Below are 16,789 nucleotides of genomic sequence, written 5' to 3' on the forward strand. Positions count from 1 at the left end.
TCTTGGGGGGAGTGGGACGCAGGGGGCATCACGTAAGTGTGCACACACATGCACCTGGCAGCTGGGCAGCAGTGGACAGCAGCTCCCACAGATCCCTGTCAGCAGAGTGTAAGATAGGGCCATGGGGCCCGGCAGCCCTGCAGGACTATGCTGTGGGGGGTATGGACTCACCCAGTTCTTACACACAACAGAGATTACCCAATTCTTGTATGCCACGTCTTGGTGTTGAACTTGTCTTAGTCAGAGATGGCCTACTTCCGCTGTGTATAATTCTGGATGAGCTGGGTCCGGTTCTTCTTTGGGGTTCCAACCTCCCCTACACCTTGTCCTAGTGCCACCCTGTTGTTATTGCGTCTGTTGTGCCTTCGACTCTCAATGGGCAATCTTCTTCTGTTCTTTACCCCGCCGGAAGTCCTCATTTGTCTCAAGCCTGGCTTACGGCAACCGCGACTGAGGAGGAATGGAGGACAACCCAAACAGTGGAAGGAACTCAGGTAAGTCGCAACCTTTAGAGCCAATGCTGCCACAGGCTGTGTCCACGGGCCTCAAGACTGTTTGGTCCTTACAGCTGTGGAAATTATCTCACGTGCAGGGCCCTCGCAAAAGAAAACAACAGAGACCAAAAAAAAAAAAAAAAAATCTAGGTGAGCCTTCCTGGTCCCCTTCTCAGCCTTGGATGCCTAGGCGCCTAGCTATCAAGACTTTAGCAGCACCTGCCACCTTTCCCAGTATGGTGGGTCCGTCTGCCCGCTTTTCTTACTCCACTCCGGCTAAGCTTGAAGCTGGTCCCCCTGCTGGCTTTCCTCAGCTGGTGTTGGTTCCTTCCTTTCCCTTTTCTCAGGGGCTACAGTCCTACTTCCCAGGCCTAACACCAAAGTACAGAGGAAAAAACAAAGTAAAAGGGAAAGTAACACAAAACGAAACCTGTTCAGGGTGGTCAGCTCTCCTGATGGCGCCTTCTCTCAGCACGTCTCCCGGCTGGCATTACCTGCTGTCCCTGCTCTTGCAGCCTTCCCGGCAGCGGCTTAAACTAATAGAGCCCTTCCAAGCTCCCAAGGATTGTCTCCACTGGTTACCCCTGGTCCAAAGCTTCTTCACCATCATACTAGCATTCCTGGCTCTCTGCCTCTGTCCAGAGTCCATCTCTCTCCTCTCCTGGCCCTGGCAGTGGGCCAGAAATACTGGTGCTGCCATGGACAGGGCTGAGGCTGATTGAACAGCTGCTGATGAACCGTAGCAGCTGCCGGTCTATCATTGCTGTTGATTCTGGCTGGGCCGGTGAATTTCCCCGTTATAAACTCGGAAATTTTTTTCCTCACTTCTTTACCATCCCCCCAGGTAATTCCATGAGGGCAGAGGAAGGGGGCACAGACCATGCTTGGGAAGGGGGCACAGACCATGCATTGATTCCTCCATCCCCTAATCCAAGGACCTTCTATATGCACTCCAAAATCCATAAAGAAGGGAACATAGGCAGACCCACTGTATCCAACGTTGGAACACTCACTGAAGAAATATCAGGTCTCATTGAATCCATCCTCAAACCTCTTGTCATCCAAAGAACAAGCTTTGTCCAAGACACAACAGACTTCCTCTGTAAACTGAGGAGTTTTGACCACCTTCCTGACAACACCACCCTAGCCACCATGGACATCACAAGCTTATATACCAACATCCCACACCAGGATGGCATCCAAGTCTGTATCAATTATTTACAGGAACAAAAACATGCCTCTGAATACACATCAGAAGAGATCTCCAAACTTACATGATTCATCCTCTCACACAACAACTTTACCCTCAATAACCAACACTTCCTTCAAATTAAGGGCACAGCTACGGGCACTAAAATGGCCCCACAATACACTAATCTCTTTATGGCCTCTCTGGAAGAAACCTTTCTTGGGAACTGTACCGTCAAACCCTCACTCTACCTTCAATATATAGATGACATTTTTATGATATGGACAGTGAACCTTGACGCTCTGAGATTTCCACCAACAATTTAACAACTAACACCCCTCCATCCAACTATCTCTGGAGTACTTCAATACTACCACCCTATTCTTAGATACCACGGTCATCCACAATGGTACAATACAAACCTCCGTATACAGAAAACCTACAAACCAGAACACATATCTACACAGAACTAGAAACCATCCAAAACACACTAAAAAAGCTGTCATATACAGCCAAGCCCTCAGATACCACTGTATCTGCACTGAGGAAAATACATGAGAACTCAAGGTGGGAAGCCTCAAAACAGCTCTCATACAACAGGGACACTTCTCTAGAGAAATAGACCGCACCTTTGAAAAAACCACACAGACACCATGTGAGGAATTACTCCATTACAAAACAAAAAAACCCCATGTCTCGTACTCTGCTAGTATTGACCTACCATCCCTCCATTGAACCAGTAAGGAAAATTCTTAAACAACTTCAACTGATACTTGAAAAAGACCCGAAACTAAAAGAGATCTTTCCTGATCCACCCCATCCTTGCCTTTACAGGCTACAAATCTAGCAAGATTCATCATCAGAAGTAAACTTCCCACAGCCCAAATCACAACCAATGGATCCAAACCATGTCTAGAAAAGAGATGCAAAACATGTCAACACATCTCCACAGCCCCCAGAATATCTACACCAGAAAACCAAACTATCACCATCCCTGGATCCTATACCTGCACATCAAAGAATGTGATATACTTCATCCAATGCACAAAATGCTCAGACGGTAGGTACGTGGGAGAGACAAGCCAGAACCTGAGATCACGAATGAATGAATGCACACAGGAAATCCATTAAAGACGGAAACCCACATTTGCCTGTAGGGGCACTTTTCTCCCAAAATGACCACTCTCTGTCAGATCTCAGTCCTTTTCCTTAAAGGAAATTTACAAAACATCTTCAAAAGATGTGCCCGTGAACTCAGCTTCATCACCACTCTGGACACGAAAAATCATGGACTGAACAGACATGAGCTTCCTCGCTAGTCTGCCTAAACCCCAACCATACCGAGTACCCATACCATAATCCACAATTTTTTTTTCCCCTCCCCGCCAAAATATGGAATGTATGATTGGCCTTAGAGCAGTTCGTTCAGTTCAACTGCCATAACCGCTTGCGTAGACTACTGACGGATTCCCCGGTATACACAGGGGAGTCTCCCCCTTCTGCACTCCACTTAGCTTGAAAAAGGATACTGTGTTATCTGAAAGCTTGCTACAAACATCAACCCTCCAAGTTAGTCTAATAAAAGATATCAACTCAAACCAAAAGACTCCGTCTATCACATAACCCCAGACCAGCTGCCCCCAAAAGAAAACTCCCAAATATGGTATGTATTTAGAATGTATTTTATTATTTTAATGATTGAGGCACTGATAGGCTTCCAAATTACTTTAAACTTGTAAAATATATGAATGAAACGTGTTCAACTGATAACTATATATAGTGGCATTTCATCTTAATCATGGAAAAACATGGGTTTTGGGTTATTTAACCAGAGACTTTGGGATTTTTAAACAGAGAAAACCAGGATCCCAGTTATCACTATAAGTGAATGCCTACATTAAGAGTTGCATTATATAAAATCTGATAATGCATACAATAGTTACATCTGCCTATACGCTTAATTGCATTAGTTTATTGAAAAAACAGCATATGTTCATATTGCCCTGAGCACACCATGGAGCCATCTGAAGGGTTGTTCTGTGGATGAAGATGACATAGGTTACAAAAGGACATGCTCAAAACTTCACTCAAGGAGTTGGAGCAAAAGAATCTGAATGACCCATTTAAGTGGTGTGCAATACCGCAGACTGCAAAAACAAGCTAGTAAAACTAGGGGAGTTGTCATCTTATTTGAATACTAGCATCTCCTGAAAATGCAGAAAGACAACATACACTAAACACCCACACTGACCCTTCTATACTTAGAACTGGGGACATCCATGACAACTCACTGTATTTGCAATTCAAATGTCATAGATAGATAGCACCATTTGGAATTTCATGACTGTCAGTGTAGGGCACCCTGTTGGATGCATTTGGAAGTCATAAATTAGACTCTACAAGCCTCAACTACCTAAAGACAGTGGATGTTTTCTGGAGTTAAAAAAAGCCTCAAGCAAAAACCTATAATTGTTTATATATATTTATATACGTATATGTATATACATGATGTATTTACATGATGTACTGTACTGTAATGTATTTACTGATGTAACATGTATATGTACATGCAATGACTACACGCACAAGTTTAATACACAAAATTTCCTCAAGTTATACAAGGTAGAGAACAATATCTACCATGAGGCAGACAAAGCCTTAATTCAGGCTAAGTGAATCTAAAGGAGGGCCTGTGAAAAAGATAAGGGACAAAAACAGACAGACAAACAGTGGAGTTAGGATTTTGTTCTGCCTTGCTGTTCCTATAGCTTGAACAAAGAAGGTTCTTGAAACCCTGCAATGTGCCAGGCAAAGCTAGAATGACTAATGGTTTGACTAGTCCAAAAATGCAATGACAACATTACTTACAAGCCCTGAAAGCACAACAGAAGAGTATACCAACAAAACACCAGTACTGTTTTATTCCGTTGTACAGTCTGAACGCACCATGGATTTTGTAGAATGCTATTTAGAAGCACGCATGTGCATCTGAAATTTTAAGCCAATAAGTAAACTTGTTTGTTGCTCTTTCTGATAAATCCAGTCTTTTGAACATCATGAGTCTGATGGAACAAGTATCCCGATAGAAAGAAAAACTTTTACAGTTACCCGCGTGCAGATTTCTCTACATGAAAATGTATCACCATTTAAAAATACTTCCAAAATATGTCAACTCAGGTACCCTGGGGAAACGGATGACTCACAAGTTTCAAATTTTAGTTCTACTAAGTTGCATAACAACAGGCCTCTTCCTTCCCATCATTACTACAGGACTGTTTAGCTAGGAACAGATGTTGCATTTGCACCTGGACAAGTTGTGCCTGTATTTATCCCAGAACAGAAATATCCCAGGATTGGCATGTACACACATTCTCCTCCTTACTAGAGTCTAGTGACTGCTTCTTTTCTATCACTTATTCAATGATGCAACCATGGGATAATTGTTCAGATGCACTTTTCAATGTCCCAGGATCAGCTAAAGTATTTTTTATCCTGGGAACCTTTTTAGGATTTATCCTAGGAAAAGGGCATGGATGTTTGACTGATTGCACTTTATCCTAGGATAAAATGGCATATCTCAAGACATATGATGTTTGTTTATAGCCTCTTGGACCCTCACCTAGGGATACTGGGGAAGGAAATTTCACATTTTAGAAGGGAACAGAAAGCAAGCTTGATTGGGGAAAAAGGCATGCAAATAAACCACAAATTATAATGCTGGTGAAGTTCTTTGCAATAGTATCCCTGGAACTTAGTAAACAAATTCTGTCGATAAGCCAGAAGAAGAAAGAAACTCCAAACTATTTTTCCATTCTTTCCCTATTCTTACTTTGCAAGAAGCCGATCAGGCAACAGAAAAGGTTATTAACAACAGATTCATTACAGAACTAAACAGGCAGATCTGTTCCATATTTAGCTTGTCCCTGTATACCCTCAGCATGAGGTACAAGGAGTCATCACCTTTACATTCAATGTTTAGAGTAGACCAGAGGTGATCCTAAGATGTAGTTACGTTTTGGGGTTACCATGTGGTAGGCATGATATTCTCTTGAATTAGGTTCACTATTGGGGCATTTGGTCTTTAAGTAAAACTAGTGCACAATTGTTCATTTCTATTGTCTCCTATCTGTACATTACACTATTTGATATAAATTAAATTTTGATTTATTTTTGTATTTCAAATAAGGTAGTTAGTGATTTCTGGGCAGGTGATACTCCAGGCTAACCCTCTCCGTGGAGAGGGAGACCTATACTTTCTTTCATAACCCAGAAGTGAGGGACCACTTGGGAAAGGCAAATATCCTTCACTGCAGCTGCACAGAGTCACTGGTGCTGAGACAGCAAATGATCACCAGTGCCAAGACAGCTCCCTATCTTGGTCTGTTCCTTGGGGTAAATGGTAGCATAATGGGAAGAAATTTAGGGTTCCCAAGGTTCCCTGCAGATGTGCTTGGGACAGATAGTTTAGCATTTCTTTTAAATTTGGTTACACTTTTACATTTGTTTCAATTCTCATATTTCCTAATTTTAGAGGCCTCCAGCACACAACATTTATGGTGTTATTTATGTATTAAATTGTGCCATAAGTAACAACAGTGCTACACACTCAGCCAAATTATAGCACTATAATGTGGCAAACCAGACACAAAACATAATCCATAGAATATATGGAACATCTTTTTGGCTTGTTTGTATGGGGCCATAAACCAAATGTGTAGAATGCCCCTAGCCTGATGCTGACAATCAGCTGACTTTCAACATTTGGCATCAGGATTAGGAGAGCCCCAGTCCCAATGTCAGGAATGGGCTACCAGGGAATTGATTTGCAAGGTTCCTTGGCAACACCTGTGCCTGGCAGCCCCTTCTGCTTTGCTCTGCAGCCCTTCTGGACCTGCAAGGCATTTTAAAATGCCAGGTCCCAGGGAGCTAGGCTACACACAAGATTTTCAGCCCTGGCCCTGGACAGCCCAAGGGTTTAAGACAGACACCTATGGGCACCTGGCTTTCAACTTGCTGGTGCAGAAGAGCTCAGGATCATTATCCTAGACTCTGCTTATGCTAGCAAGTAGAAAGTATGCTATTGGGTTGTGAGCCTTGCTCCCAAAATCATCTCTCCTGCCATACACAAGGCCTAAATCTTCTCATGTTAGGTCTGGCAAATAAAGTCATTAAATGAAAACTGCTTTATTTGAATACTAAGTAGTAATAAAAGGGCTGCAGGAATGAAAGAGTTTAACAGGACAGTCCAAGGCAAACTACTCTGAATCGCAAAGGTATTCTTGAGGCATCTTTGGATGCCTCAATCCAAGGGAATTTAGCAATTATCTCAGTTAAATTAGTGGCAGCACAAACTACTGTGCTTTATGCACTGTAGAAAAGAGCCATTGAAGTGTATGGTGCAGTTTGACTTGATTAAGTTGAAGGTCTTCACACAGCATAACAAATAACTTACCATCACCGTGCTTGTGGCCAAGCTATCAGCCACTTACTTACCTCTCTCGTTAGACCAATTCTCCATATGCCTGCTGAAAGTTCAAAAGGAGCCGCTCCTTCAGGCACAGTTTTGCAGGATGCCAGCCTGCGACGGACCTGCTTCATAGTTTTGCCAAGCTGCCAGAAAGATGCCATGTAAACAGTAAGGAAATAACTCCAACATAATGAAGGTTAGCAGGATTTTGTATACAGAAAGATATTATTCAAGAAGGCACCGAAGTACAGCCTCAAATCTAGATACCTCTAGTTTCAGACTGGGAAGGCCACATATAGCTTGGTTGGGCAAGTTATTCTTTAAAAAGACTGCAAAACTACATTGCAAAATTCAGTTAAGATAATGCACATGCACGCTTAATAATTGAGCTTCGGCATGCACTTGGGGGAAACAGCACCACCTACTGCCTCCCGGGCAACATTACATACCAATGTGGAAGAGGTACAGAGTACAGAGGTTTTATTTAGTTGTTTTTTTCTGCCAGATGAAATGCAAACACTGACAGTAGTTCAAGCATAGATTCAATATCCTCATAAAGGGTAACTGCTAATTTTAATGACAGACTGTTGTGGTTTTCCTCACAACAATTATTATTATAAAGTTTCTTATATGGTAGTGAAGTACACACCAATTATACTGAATTAAAAAAAAGAAAAGAAAGAAAAAAGCTGATGTAACTTTCTTCTTTCTCTTTTATTCATTCAAGAAAGAAATCATCATCATATTCTGCTTAAAGACTAAAACAAACATTGCAACTGAAATGGCCAAAAGAAGAAAAGTTATACCAGCTCTACTAATCAGGCATGACAAGAAATGAAACACATGGTAACATTACTATAGTCAGCCAGATAAACACCATCACCACATTACCTTGTAAATATAGGAGTCACAGAATCATAGGAAATAAGGGTTGGAATAGACTTCAGGAGGTCATCTACAGGTTTCCTTCACTTTATGCGGGTTGTGTGTGTGCAAATTCACTCTAAGGAGATGACCCTTTTTATACCAAAAATTCATTATATGCGAGGTAAATTCACTCTTACACAATCAGTGTGGTGGAAGCCCACAGTTGCTGCTTTGTGCGGTGCACTGTGGGAGTGATATGCACCAAAATAGTCTCCTGTTTGGATCTGTGCTCCTCCCTCATCTGTGACACGTTTCTGTAGTCACCATCCCCATTGTGATAGTGTATCCCTATTTGTTACATTGTAAGGTGGGTTCCCTTTATGCAAATTCAAGCTATGCACCATTTTCCAGGAATGCATGTAGAGCACAAAGCGAGGGAAACCTGTAGTCCTATACCCCGCTCAAAGCAGGACCATCCCTAACTAAATCATCCCAGCCAAAGCTTTGTCTAGCCAGGTCTTAAAAGCCTTCTATACCTCCCTGGGTAGCCCATAAACTTCCCTTGCTGCAAACAAAGATAATTGATCCTCATTCTATCTGTTACCACTGAGAACAGTCTAGCTCCACACCCCCAGTCTTTTTTCCCCCGACTAAATAAGCCCAGTTCCCACAGCCTCTTCTCATAACTCATGATTCCCAGCCCCTTAACCATTTCCGTTGCCCTTTGCTTGACTCCCGCCAATTTGTCCACATCCTTTTCTGTAGTGGGGGGCCCAGAACTGGACACAGTACTGCAGATGTGGGCTCACTGGTGCTGCTGAATAGAGGGGAATAATCACTTCCCTCAATCCACTGGCAACACTCCTACTAAATGCATCCCAGCGTACCTTCTTCACAAGGGCACATTGTTGGCTCATATTCAGCTTATTGTCCACTGTAACACTCTGGTCCTTTTCTGCAGAGCTACTGCTTAGCCAGTCAGAACCAGAGCATGGGATTGTTTAATCCAAAATGCAGGACTTTGCACTTCTCTTTATTGAACCTCATGAGATTTCTTGTGGTCTAATCCTCCAATTTGTCTAGATCTCTCTGAATCCTAGCTCTACCCTCCAGCACATCTACTTGAATTTCCAGCAAGCCATACCTTCATTAGCTTTCCCTCAGCTGCTTCCCCTTCATTTTAACTTTCTACCTTCTCTTAAGAGGACAGGCCACCCAGTCCCAAACATGTCAATAAATACTTACCACAGTCACTTGCTGCTGAAATAATTTGCTTTGGTTTTCTCCCTGTTCTTCTAGATTATCACCAAGTTGCTGCCGAGGAACCAGATTAGTGCCCAAACTGCAGATGGCAGATTTTGCATTACTCCGATACACACACGTATTCTTCTTAGGAGTTAAGTGCAGTGCAGAATCTGAGCATTGCATCAGAACACAACTCTCCTTTTCTGCCTGCAGTGAAAAAATGACCGCAACCCCAAACAAACCAAAAAAAAAAAAAAGGAAAGCAAGTTCTTAACAGTCATCTTCCTAAATTCAAACTTCAAATATATCTGCGCACAAGTTAACAGCTTCCCCAATGCTACCTGTCGTAGCAATTTTCTCTTCCCATTAAGAAAAAAAAGAGAGAGAGAGAGAGAAGGTAATTTAGCCAGAACTGCTGGGTTTGGGAGCTTTACTGCCTCTATGGCTCTGTATTCAAGTGACAATTGCACCTGAAGGTTAGTGCTTCTTCAGTTCTCATAGGTATAGATGAAAATAGATCTGAACATGTCAGAGCCAAATAGTGCTTGCCCCTCTCCCAGGTCACTTCTCTTTCATGTCTGATTTCAAAGATGCAAACCTAGCAGGTAGGATCAATTTGCTAAAAGCACGATCTTTCTCCATCTTCTCGCCACAGCTGACCCCCACATGGACTGGCAAAGAGAACAAGACACGTTTAGCTCTAGTAGGTCCTTTTATTGCTGAGTGAAGTCACAGGGAAGACGATAAGTCCTGGATAACCTCTCTCTGCTGGGGAGGAGGCTCTTCTCAGCCAGACTGGCTGACCTGCTCCACCGGGCTTTAAACTAAGCCTGCCGGGGGATGGGGGCACTACTGCCACTGCTGGCCCGCTGAGCAACCCTTGCAAAGCCAGCAGGCCAAGGAACTTAAGGGAGCCCACCCATGCCCCAGCCCTGGAACGAACTGTAGGCAAGGCAAGGGCCCCCAAAGAGACACTTGCGTGCCTGTACACAAATGCCAGGAGCTTGGGGAATAAACAGGAGGAACTTGTTCTCCTGCTTAACACACATAACTATGATGTCATAGGGATAACAGAGACCTGGTGGAACTCCACTCAAGACTGGGCCACAGGTATAGACGGCTATACCCTGTACAGGAGGGATCGAGTGGACAAAAGGGGCGGGGGTGTAGCTCTCTATGTAAAGGAAAGCTATGTGTCCCTGCAAGCCGATATTGGTGACCAGGGTGGACGACTGAAGACACTCTGGGTTAAAATCCATGGGGAACACGGCACAGGGGACACAGCAGTGGGAGTCCACTACAGACCTCCCACCCAAAATCAAGAGCTTGACCAGTTCACCAGGGAATTGGCTGAAGCCACATGCTCCTGGTCCATGGTTGTCATGGGAGACTTCAACTACCCAGACATCTCATGGGAAGAGTGCTAGGCCAAATCCGAGTGGTCGCAAAGCTTCCTCTCGTGCGTGGATGACCTCTATCTGACACAAGAGGTCTACGGGCAAACAGGAGGTAAAGCACTGCTCAACCTGGTACTGGCAACCGGGGATGACCTAATCAGTGACCTAACAATCGAAGGGAAGCTGGGTGACAGCGAACACAAGCTGTTCACCTTCACCATTCACCAAAAAGCTGACAAGTCAGTCAGCAGTACAGAAGTCCTCAACTTCAGGAAAGCTGACTTTGACAAGCTCAGGAGGCTTGTCGGTGAGGCCCTAAGGGACCACGACCCCAAGGGGAGGGGAGCTCAGGAAGAATGGTTGCTCCTCAAGGGAGTGATCTTCGATGCACAAACTAAGGCTATTCCATCTCGGCAAAAAGGCAGCAAAAGGGCACAGCAGGCCTCTTGGCTCAGCAAGGAACTAGCGGACATCCTGCATCTAAAAAGAAAGACCTACAAAGGATGGAGGACGGGATCCACCTCCAAGGAGGAATATTCTGCACTGGTCCGGACCTGCAGGGACAGAACCAGGAAAGCCAAGGCTTCAACGGAACTCCAACTGGCTACAAGTATCAAGGATAATAAAAAGTCCTTTTTTAGATATGTGGGGAGCCGGAGGAAAAGCAAGGGCTACGTTGAACCCATGCTAAACCAGATGGGACAACTGATGACTGACGACCAGGAAAAAGGCAACCTACTAAATGGATACTTTGCGTCAGTCTTTCACCAGTCCCATGGGACATCCCTGCCCACTACAGGACAGGGAGGCCCGGGTGAGGGAGATTCCTTGCCCTCCATCAATGCTGACCTCATGAAGGAACACCTTGAGAGGCTGGACACCTTCAAGTCAGCTGGCCTTGACAGTTTACACCCCAGGGTACTCGAGGAGCTGGCCAGCATCACAGCACAGCCCCTGGCACGGATCTTTAAGAACTCCTGGTGCTCTGGTGAAATGCCCAAAGACTGGAAGAAGGCCAATGTGGTGCCTATCTTCAAGAAAGGGAGGAAAGTGAATCTGGCAAACTACAGGCCCATCAGCTTGATCTCTATCCCGGGGAAGGTCTTAGAAAAGATTATAAAAGAGGCCATTCTTCACGGATTGGCTGATGGCAACTTCCTGAGGGATAGCCAGCACGGGTTTGTTGCAGGTAGGTCTTGCTTGACCGATCTTATTTCCTTTTATGACCAGGTGACCTATCACCTGGACAAGGGGGAAGAGATTGATGTCGTATATATTGACTTTAAAAAAGCCTTTGATCTGGTATCCCATGATCACCTCCTGGCAAAACTGGCTAACTGCGGCCTTGGGTTCACCACAATTCACTGGCTGGGGAATTGGCTCCGTGGTTGGACCCAGAGGGTGGTGGTTGACGGAAGTCAATTGTCATGGTGCCCTGTGACCAGTGGGTTCCCTCAAGGCTCTGTCCTTAGACCTATTTTGTTCAACATCTTCATTAACGATGTAGACATTGGTATCAAGAGACTGGCCAATTCACTGATGATACCAAACTGTGGGGTGAAGCATCCACACCTAAAAACAGGAGGGCGATCCAGACGGACCTTGACAGGCTCAGGAAATGAGCAAATGACAACCTGATGGTATTTAACACCGAAAAATGGGAGGAAAAACCTGCAGCATCCTTATAGGCTTGGCAGTGCTACGCTGGCTAGCACTACAGATGAAAGGGACTTGGGGGTCATGACTGACCACAAGATGAACATGAGCCTTCAATGTGATGCTGTGGCTAGTAAAGTGAGCAAAACGCTGGCTTGCATCCCTAGATGCTTTGAGCAAATCCCAGGACGTCATTCTCCCGTTGTACTCGGCCTTGGTGAGGCCGCAGCTGGAGTACTGCGTCCAGTTTTGGGCTCCACAGTTCCAAAAGGATGTGGAGAAGCTTGAGAGAGTGCAGGAGAGCCACGCGCATGATCAGAGGTCAGGAAAACAGACCTTATGACGAGAGGCTGAGCGCTATGGGACTCTTCAGCCTGGAAAAGCACAGGCTCATGGGTGATCTGGTGGCCACCTATAAGTTTATAAGGGGTGTTCACCAGAATCTGGGGGAACGTTTGTTCACCAGAGCGCCCCAAGGGATGACAAGATCAAACGGTTATAAACTCCTCCAAGACTGTTTCAGGCTGGACATAAGGAAGGACTTCTTTACTGTCTGAGCCCCCAAGGTCTGGAATAGCCTGCCATCAGAGGTGGTTCAATCACTTACTTTGAATGACTTCAAGAGAAATATGGAATCCTATGAACCCAGCTGACTTCCTGCCCCTGTGGCAAGGGGCTGGACTCGATGATCTTCTGAGGTCCCTTCCAGCCCTAATGTCTATGAAATATATGAAGTACCCCAGAGATTTCAAGCCATTACACTATTGGGTTAATATATTTCTTCCCAACCCCTGGGCTGGAGCAGTGGAAGGACCCCAATATTTTAACCTAATTCACCAGGCTACAAGTTCAGATTTGAACTGAGGTGCAGGACCAATGTACCTGCCAAGCAAGTGCAGCTACTGCACATGCTCAGAAGCAGAGAAGACATTTCCACATCCACACTGCACAGAAGTGCCAAAAGTGGCATTTATACAGCTGGGTAAAGTGACTTTTGGGTGCATACAAGAGGCCTGAAGCTAAAATAACATGAAAAATTATAATTTACATTCCCCAACTTTTTTCCAATCAAAATTTCAACAAAGATTGTATGGATTATATCAATATGGTGTTGCTTCAAAACCAAAGAATACTATTTTCCAGGCACGAGTCCTCATATATAGCAAAGCAGAGATGGGGATTGATAGAAGCTTGTCCTACCGCTTCATAGGATTTCTGAAGCTGATGCTTTCTCCTCCTCCTGGCCTGCTGATTCACCCTCTGCTTCACCTCCTCCTGAAAGCGTCTCAGACTCTCCTCTTTCTCCTTTTGTTGCTCCTTTAGCTCCTCTTCAACCTGAAATGCTGAAACCTGGTAAAGGGAAGAGTGGCTTTTTGACTTTGTTATTTTGTAGCTTTACAACAATCTGCACTTCAGCTTCTTGTGCCAGATAAGTCAAATAAATAAAAGTCAAATAAGATTAATGATGTCGATTTCAAATGACACAATAACTTGGGGAAGCCTAAGTAGTGAAGACCAAATCACTGATTCAGACCAATATGGACTGCATGCAGAGCTGGGCCCAAGCAACCCAGCATTTCAATATGGTCAAGGGTCAAGTTAATCACAGTTGTTGGGAGGGGGTGGGGGGTGCTACAAGATGAAAAGATATCACAGAAAAATCTATTCCAACTTAGCAAGTAGAATAAAGATACAGTAATAAAAAGCTGAATCTAGATAAATCCAGGCAAAGTAAAAGGCACAAACAGTAGGTAGAATTAAGTATTAGAACAGGGGTGTACAATTATTTTTGCTGGAGGGCCGCTCATTGAGTTTTGGGGAGCTATTGAGGGCTACAATGGTAGCTCTGCCTCTTGACAGGTGTCCCACCCCCTGATCGCCATCTTGGGACCAGAAGTCCCATCCCTAACCTTTGTCCCATCCTGTGACCTTTGTCATAGGAGCTTCCTCCCCTTGCCCCCAGAAATACTCCTGGGGGGAAAGGGAGTTGCCATCTTGGAACCAGAAAAAAACCACATCATATACTAAAAGTCAAACATCGACTATAACTTTCTTTTATTTCAAAAAATATTTTTGTTATGATTTGTGTTTATGTAGTGTATATAGAAGTGACTGCATAATAATGCAAAAATAAAGTCTTAGCCTTGTGTATTGTGTGTGGGAGAATATGTGGAGTATGGCTGGGTGTGGGGGGGGGGTGTGTGTGTGTGTGTGTGTGGCAACGGGTGGGGTATAGGGCATGTTGTGGGAGCAGGGTGTGGGTGAACGCGTTTTGCGGGGTGTGAGGAGCGAGCACCTCCCCCCCATGGTGCACAGCCCCTGCCACTGGACAGGCCCTCAGGGTGCTTATGACCCATGGAGGTGCTGGCACCTGGTGGCACAGCTCTGGCCAGTTCTGGGAACTGCATGTGGCAGCAAGGAGCAGAGCCAGGCCGGCCCAACTCTAGTGTGCAGGGCTCACATGCAGCTCCCACCACTTGCACACCACCAGGGGAAAGGCCTACGCAACGGAGCCAGCTGCCTACCCCACTACCTGCTCCCATGTGCAGCTCATGGAACTCCACCAGGAAGCAGGGGCAGGGCTCCACGGCCTGGGGCCCATGGTGTGCGAGTGTTGGGAGCTGCACATAAGCCCTGTGCAACAAAGGCAGGCCGGCCTGGCTCCACTCCTTGCCGCCAAGTGCAGCTCCCAGAACTGGCTGGAACTGCCACCAGGACCCACTGCCTGCTGCTGCTGCCAGCAGTGGGGGATCTTGAGGGGGAATGTACTGGGAGGGTCCACACACCACCCCTTTGCACCCCATTACACACTCTTCCCACCCAAGCCCCATGCTCCAACCACCCAGTATTAGAACAACTGTCCACAGGTTATGGTCTGCTGCCTATTAGTGAAAGGCTCTGAATCAACACTGGATATTTTCTGTAGAGATATGCTCCAGGTCAAATGGAAACTGATTTGGGAAATCCTATAGCTGTAGTCGGATGTGCAGCAGACCACACAAACAGAATTATGCTTCCCGCATTCATCGAATATGAACCTATAGGTGGAGGGAGGCAGTTCAGGCATCTGCAAACCGGCTGCATCCACTGATAAATTCATTCTTTCAAACTCATCTTCACAGACATGAAAACTAAGTTCTGAAGGAACAGCTGCAGCCGCGGTCCCAGGCTGGCTGGGGAGACGGCGGGCCGGCCGGGAAGTGCCGGGAGCTGGCGGGTGCGAACGAGAAGGCGCGGGAGCGGTGCCGCCGAGGGGAAGGGAGCGCAGGAAGGCAGCCGAGCAGCCGGCCGACTCGGAGACCGCCGGGCTTAGAGCAAGAGGGGAAGCGGAGGGGGCCAAGGCGAGGACGCGGCGCGTGGGGCTGCGGGGGAAGCGGCACTCACGAAGGCCAGGCCCTGCGGCTGCTCGACCTCGGCGCCGGCTCGCTCCACCCAGGCGCCCACCGGCGCCACGCGCTGGTTCCTCTCCGCCAGCACCGTCCGCCGCGGTCTCCCGACAGGCGCCTCCGCGCGCGCCCCGGCCATGCTCCGGCCCGCGGGGCCTCGCTCAGAGCCGGGCGCTGCGGCGGCAGCGGAAGCGGCCGCCGCCATGGCAACCCCGGGCCCCGCCCCCGCCGGCCGACTTCCGCCCAACAGCCGCCTGCGCCCGGCAGACCTGCCTGCAGCCGCGGCGGAGCGGAGCCCCTGCCCCTGGTGCGGCGGCCCGCGGCGGGGCCGTGCGAGGGAAGCGCTGGGGCGGCCGCGGCTCTGCCCGTTGGGAGCCCCGCTCTTCCCTGGTCTCCGGCGCGAGCCGCGCTGCTCTGCAAACACGAGCTTTCCCGGGCCCAGAAGCCAGTGACGGAGGGAGCGTCCCGAGCGCCGCCCCAGGCCACCCAGTCTCTCCCCGTCCGCCAGCCGGTTGTCGGCACCCGCCCCCTCCCCGGCTACACGCTCTTAACTGCCTTCACCTGGAGCTCCCTTCCCTTGAAGGAATGTGGACAGCTCCGTCCCCGTCCCCTGAGCAGCTTCCTAGCCGAGCAGGCTGGCTAGCCACCATGTGTGGACAAGCAGAAGCAAGGGGAGCCTGTCAAGAGGCAAGGTGCTATGCTCTGGTCACAAGATAGTACCACGGGAACCACTCTGGTCACGAAGAAGCTCCCCACCCCCAAGCCTACACCCACCGAGGTACCAGCTCTCTGCACACAACTCGGAAATTAACACAAATAAAGCAAGGAGCTGTTTTAAACAGAAGCCAATAGTGCATTTCTTTGCTGACCAGCCATACGCATTTCCTAGTCATCGATACATTTTTAAATGTTAAAAGATTTCTTTCCATATTAAGCGCTAGAGTTATTGGTATCAAAACTTCTTGAGCTAAACTGCACCCACAATGTATCTTGTGTATGGTAAACGAGTGTTGTGCCTGCAGCATCCCTCAGCCCTTGTGGGCTGCAAAGAGTATCAAGAAGATGCAAACAAAACCACTGAACAGAGA

General features: G+C 46.7%; 1 protein-coding gene across 1 annotated transcript in view; it reads right to left on the reverse strand.

Moving 5' to 3' along the window:
- The window catches only part of CCDC15 (coiled-coil domain containing 15), a 47,165-nt gene extending 31,244 nt beyond the window's left edge, over positions 1-15,921 (reverse strand). The window contains exons 1-4 of the mRNA XM_006257991.4: positions 15,700-15,921; positions 13,516-13,665; positions 9,263-9,469; positions 7,177-7,293 (exon numbers count right to left, since the gene is read on the reverse strand). Coding sequence (XP_006258053.3) covers positions 7,177-7,293; positions 9,263-9,469; positions 13,516-13,665; positions 15,700-15,906 — 681 coding nt within the window. The 5' untranslated portion in view covers positions 15,907-15,921. The remainder of the gene's footprint in view (positions 1-7,176; positions 7,294-9,262; positions 9,470-13,515; positions 13,666-15,699) is intronic.
- Between the last annotated feature and the right edge of the window lie 868 nt (positions 15,922-16,789).

The sequence above is a fragment of the Alligator mississippiensis genome, chromosome 16 (genome assembly GCF_030867095.1).
Source record: "Alligator mississippiensis isolate rAllMis1 chromosome 16, rAllMis1, whole genome shotgun sequence".
Classification (NCBI taxonomy): Eukaryota; Metazoa; Chordata; order Crocodylia; family Alligatoridae; genus Alligator; species Alligator mississippiensis.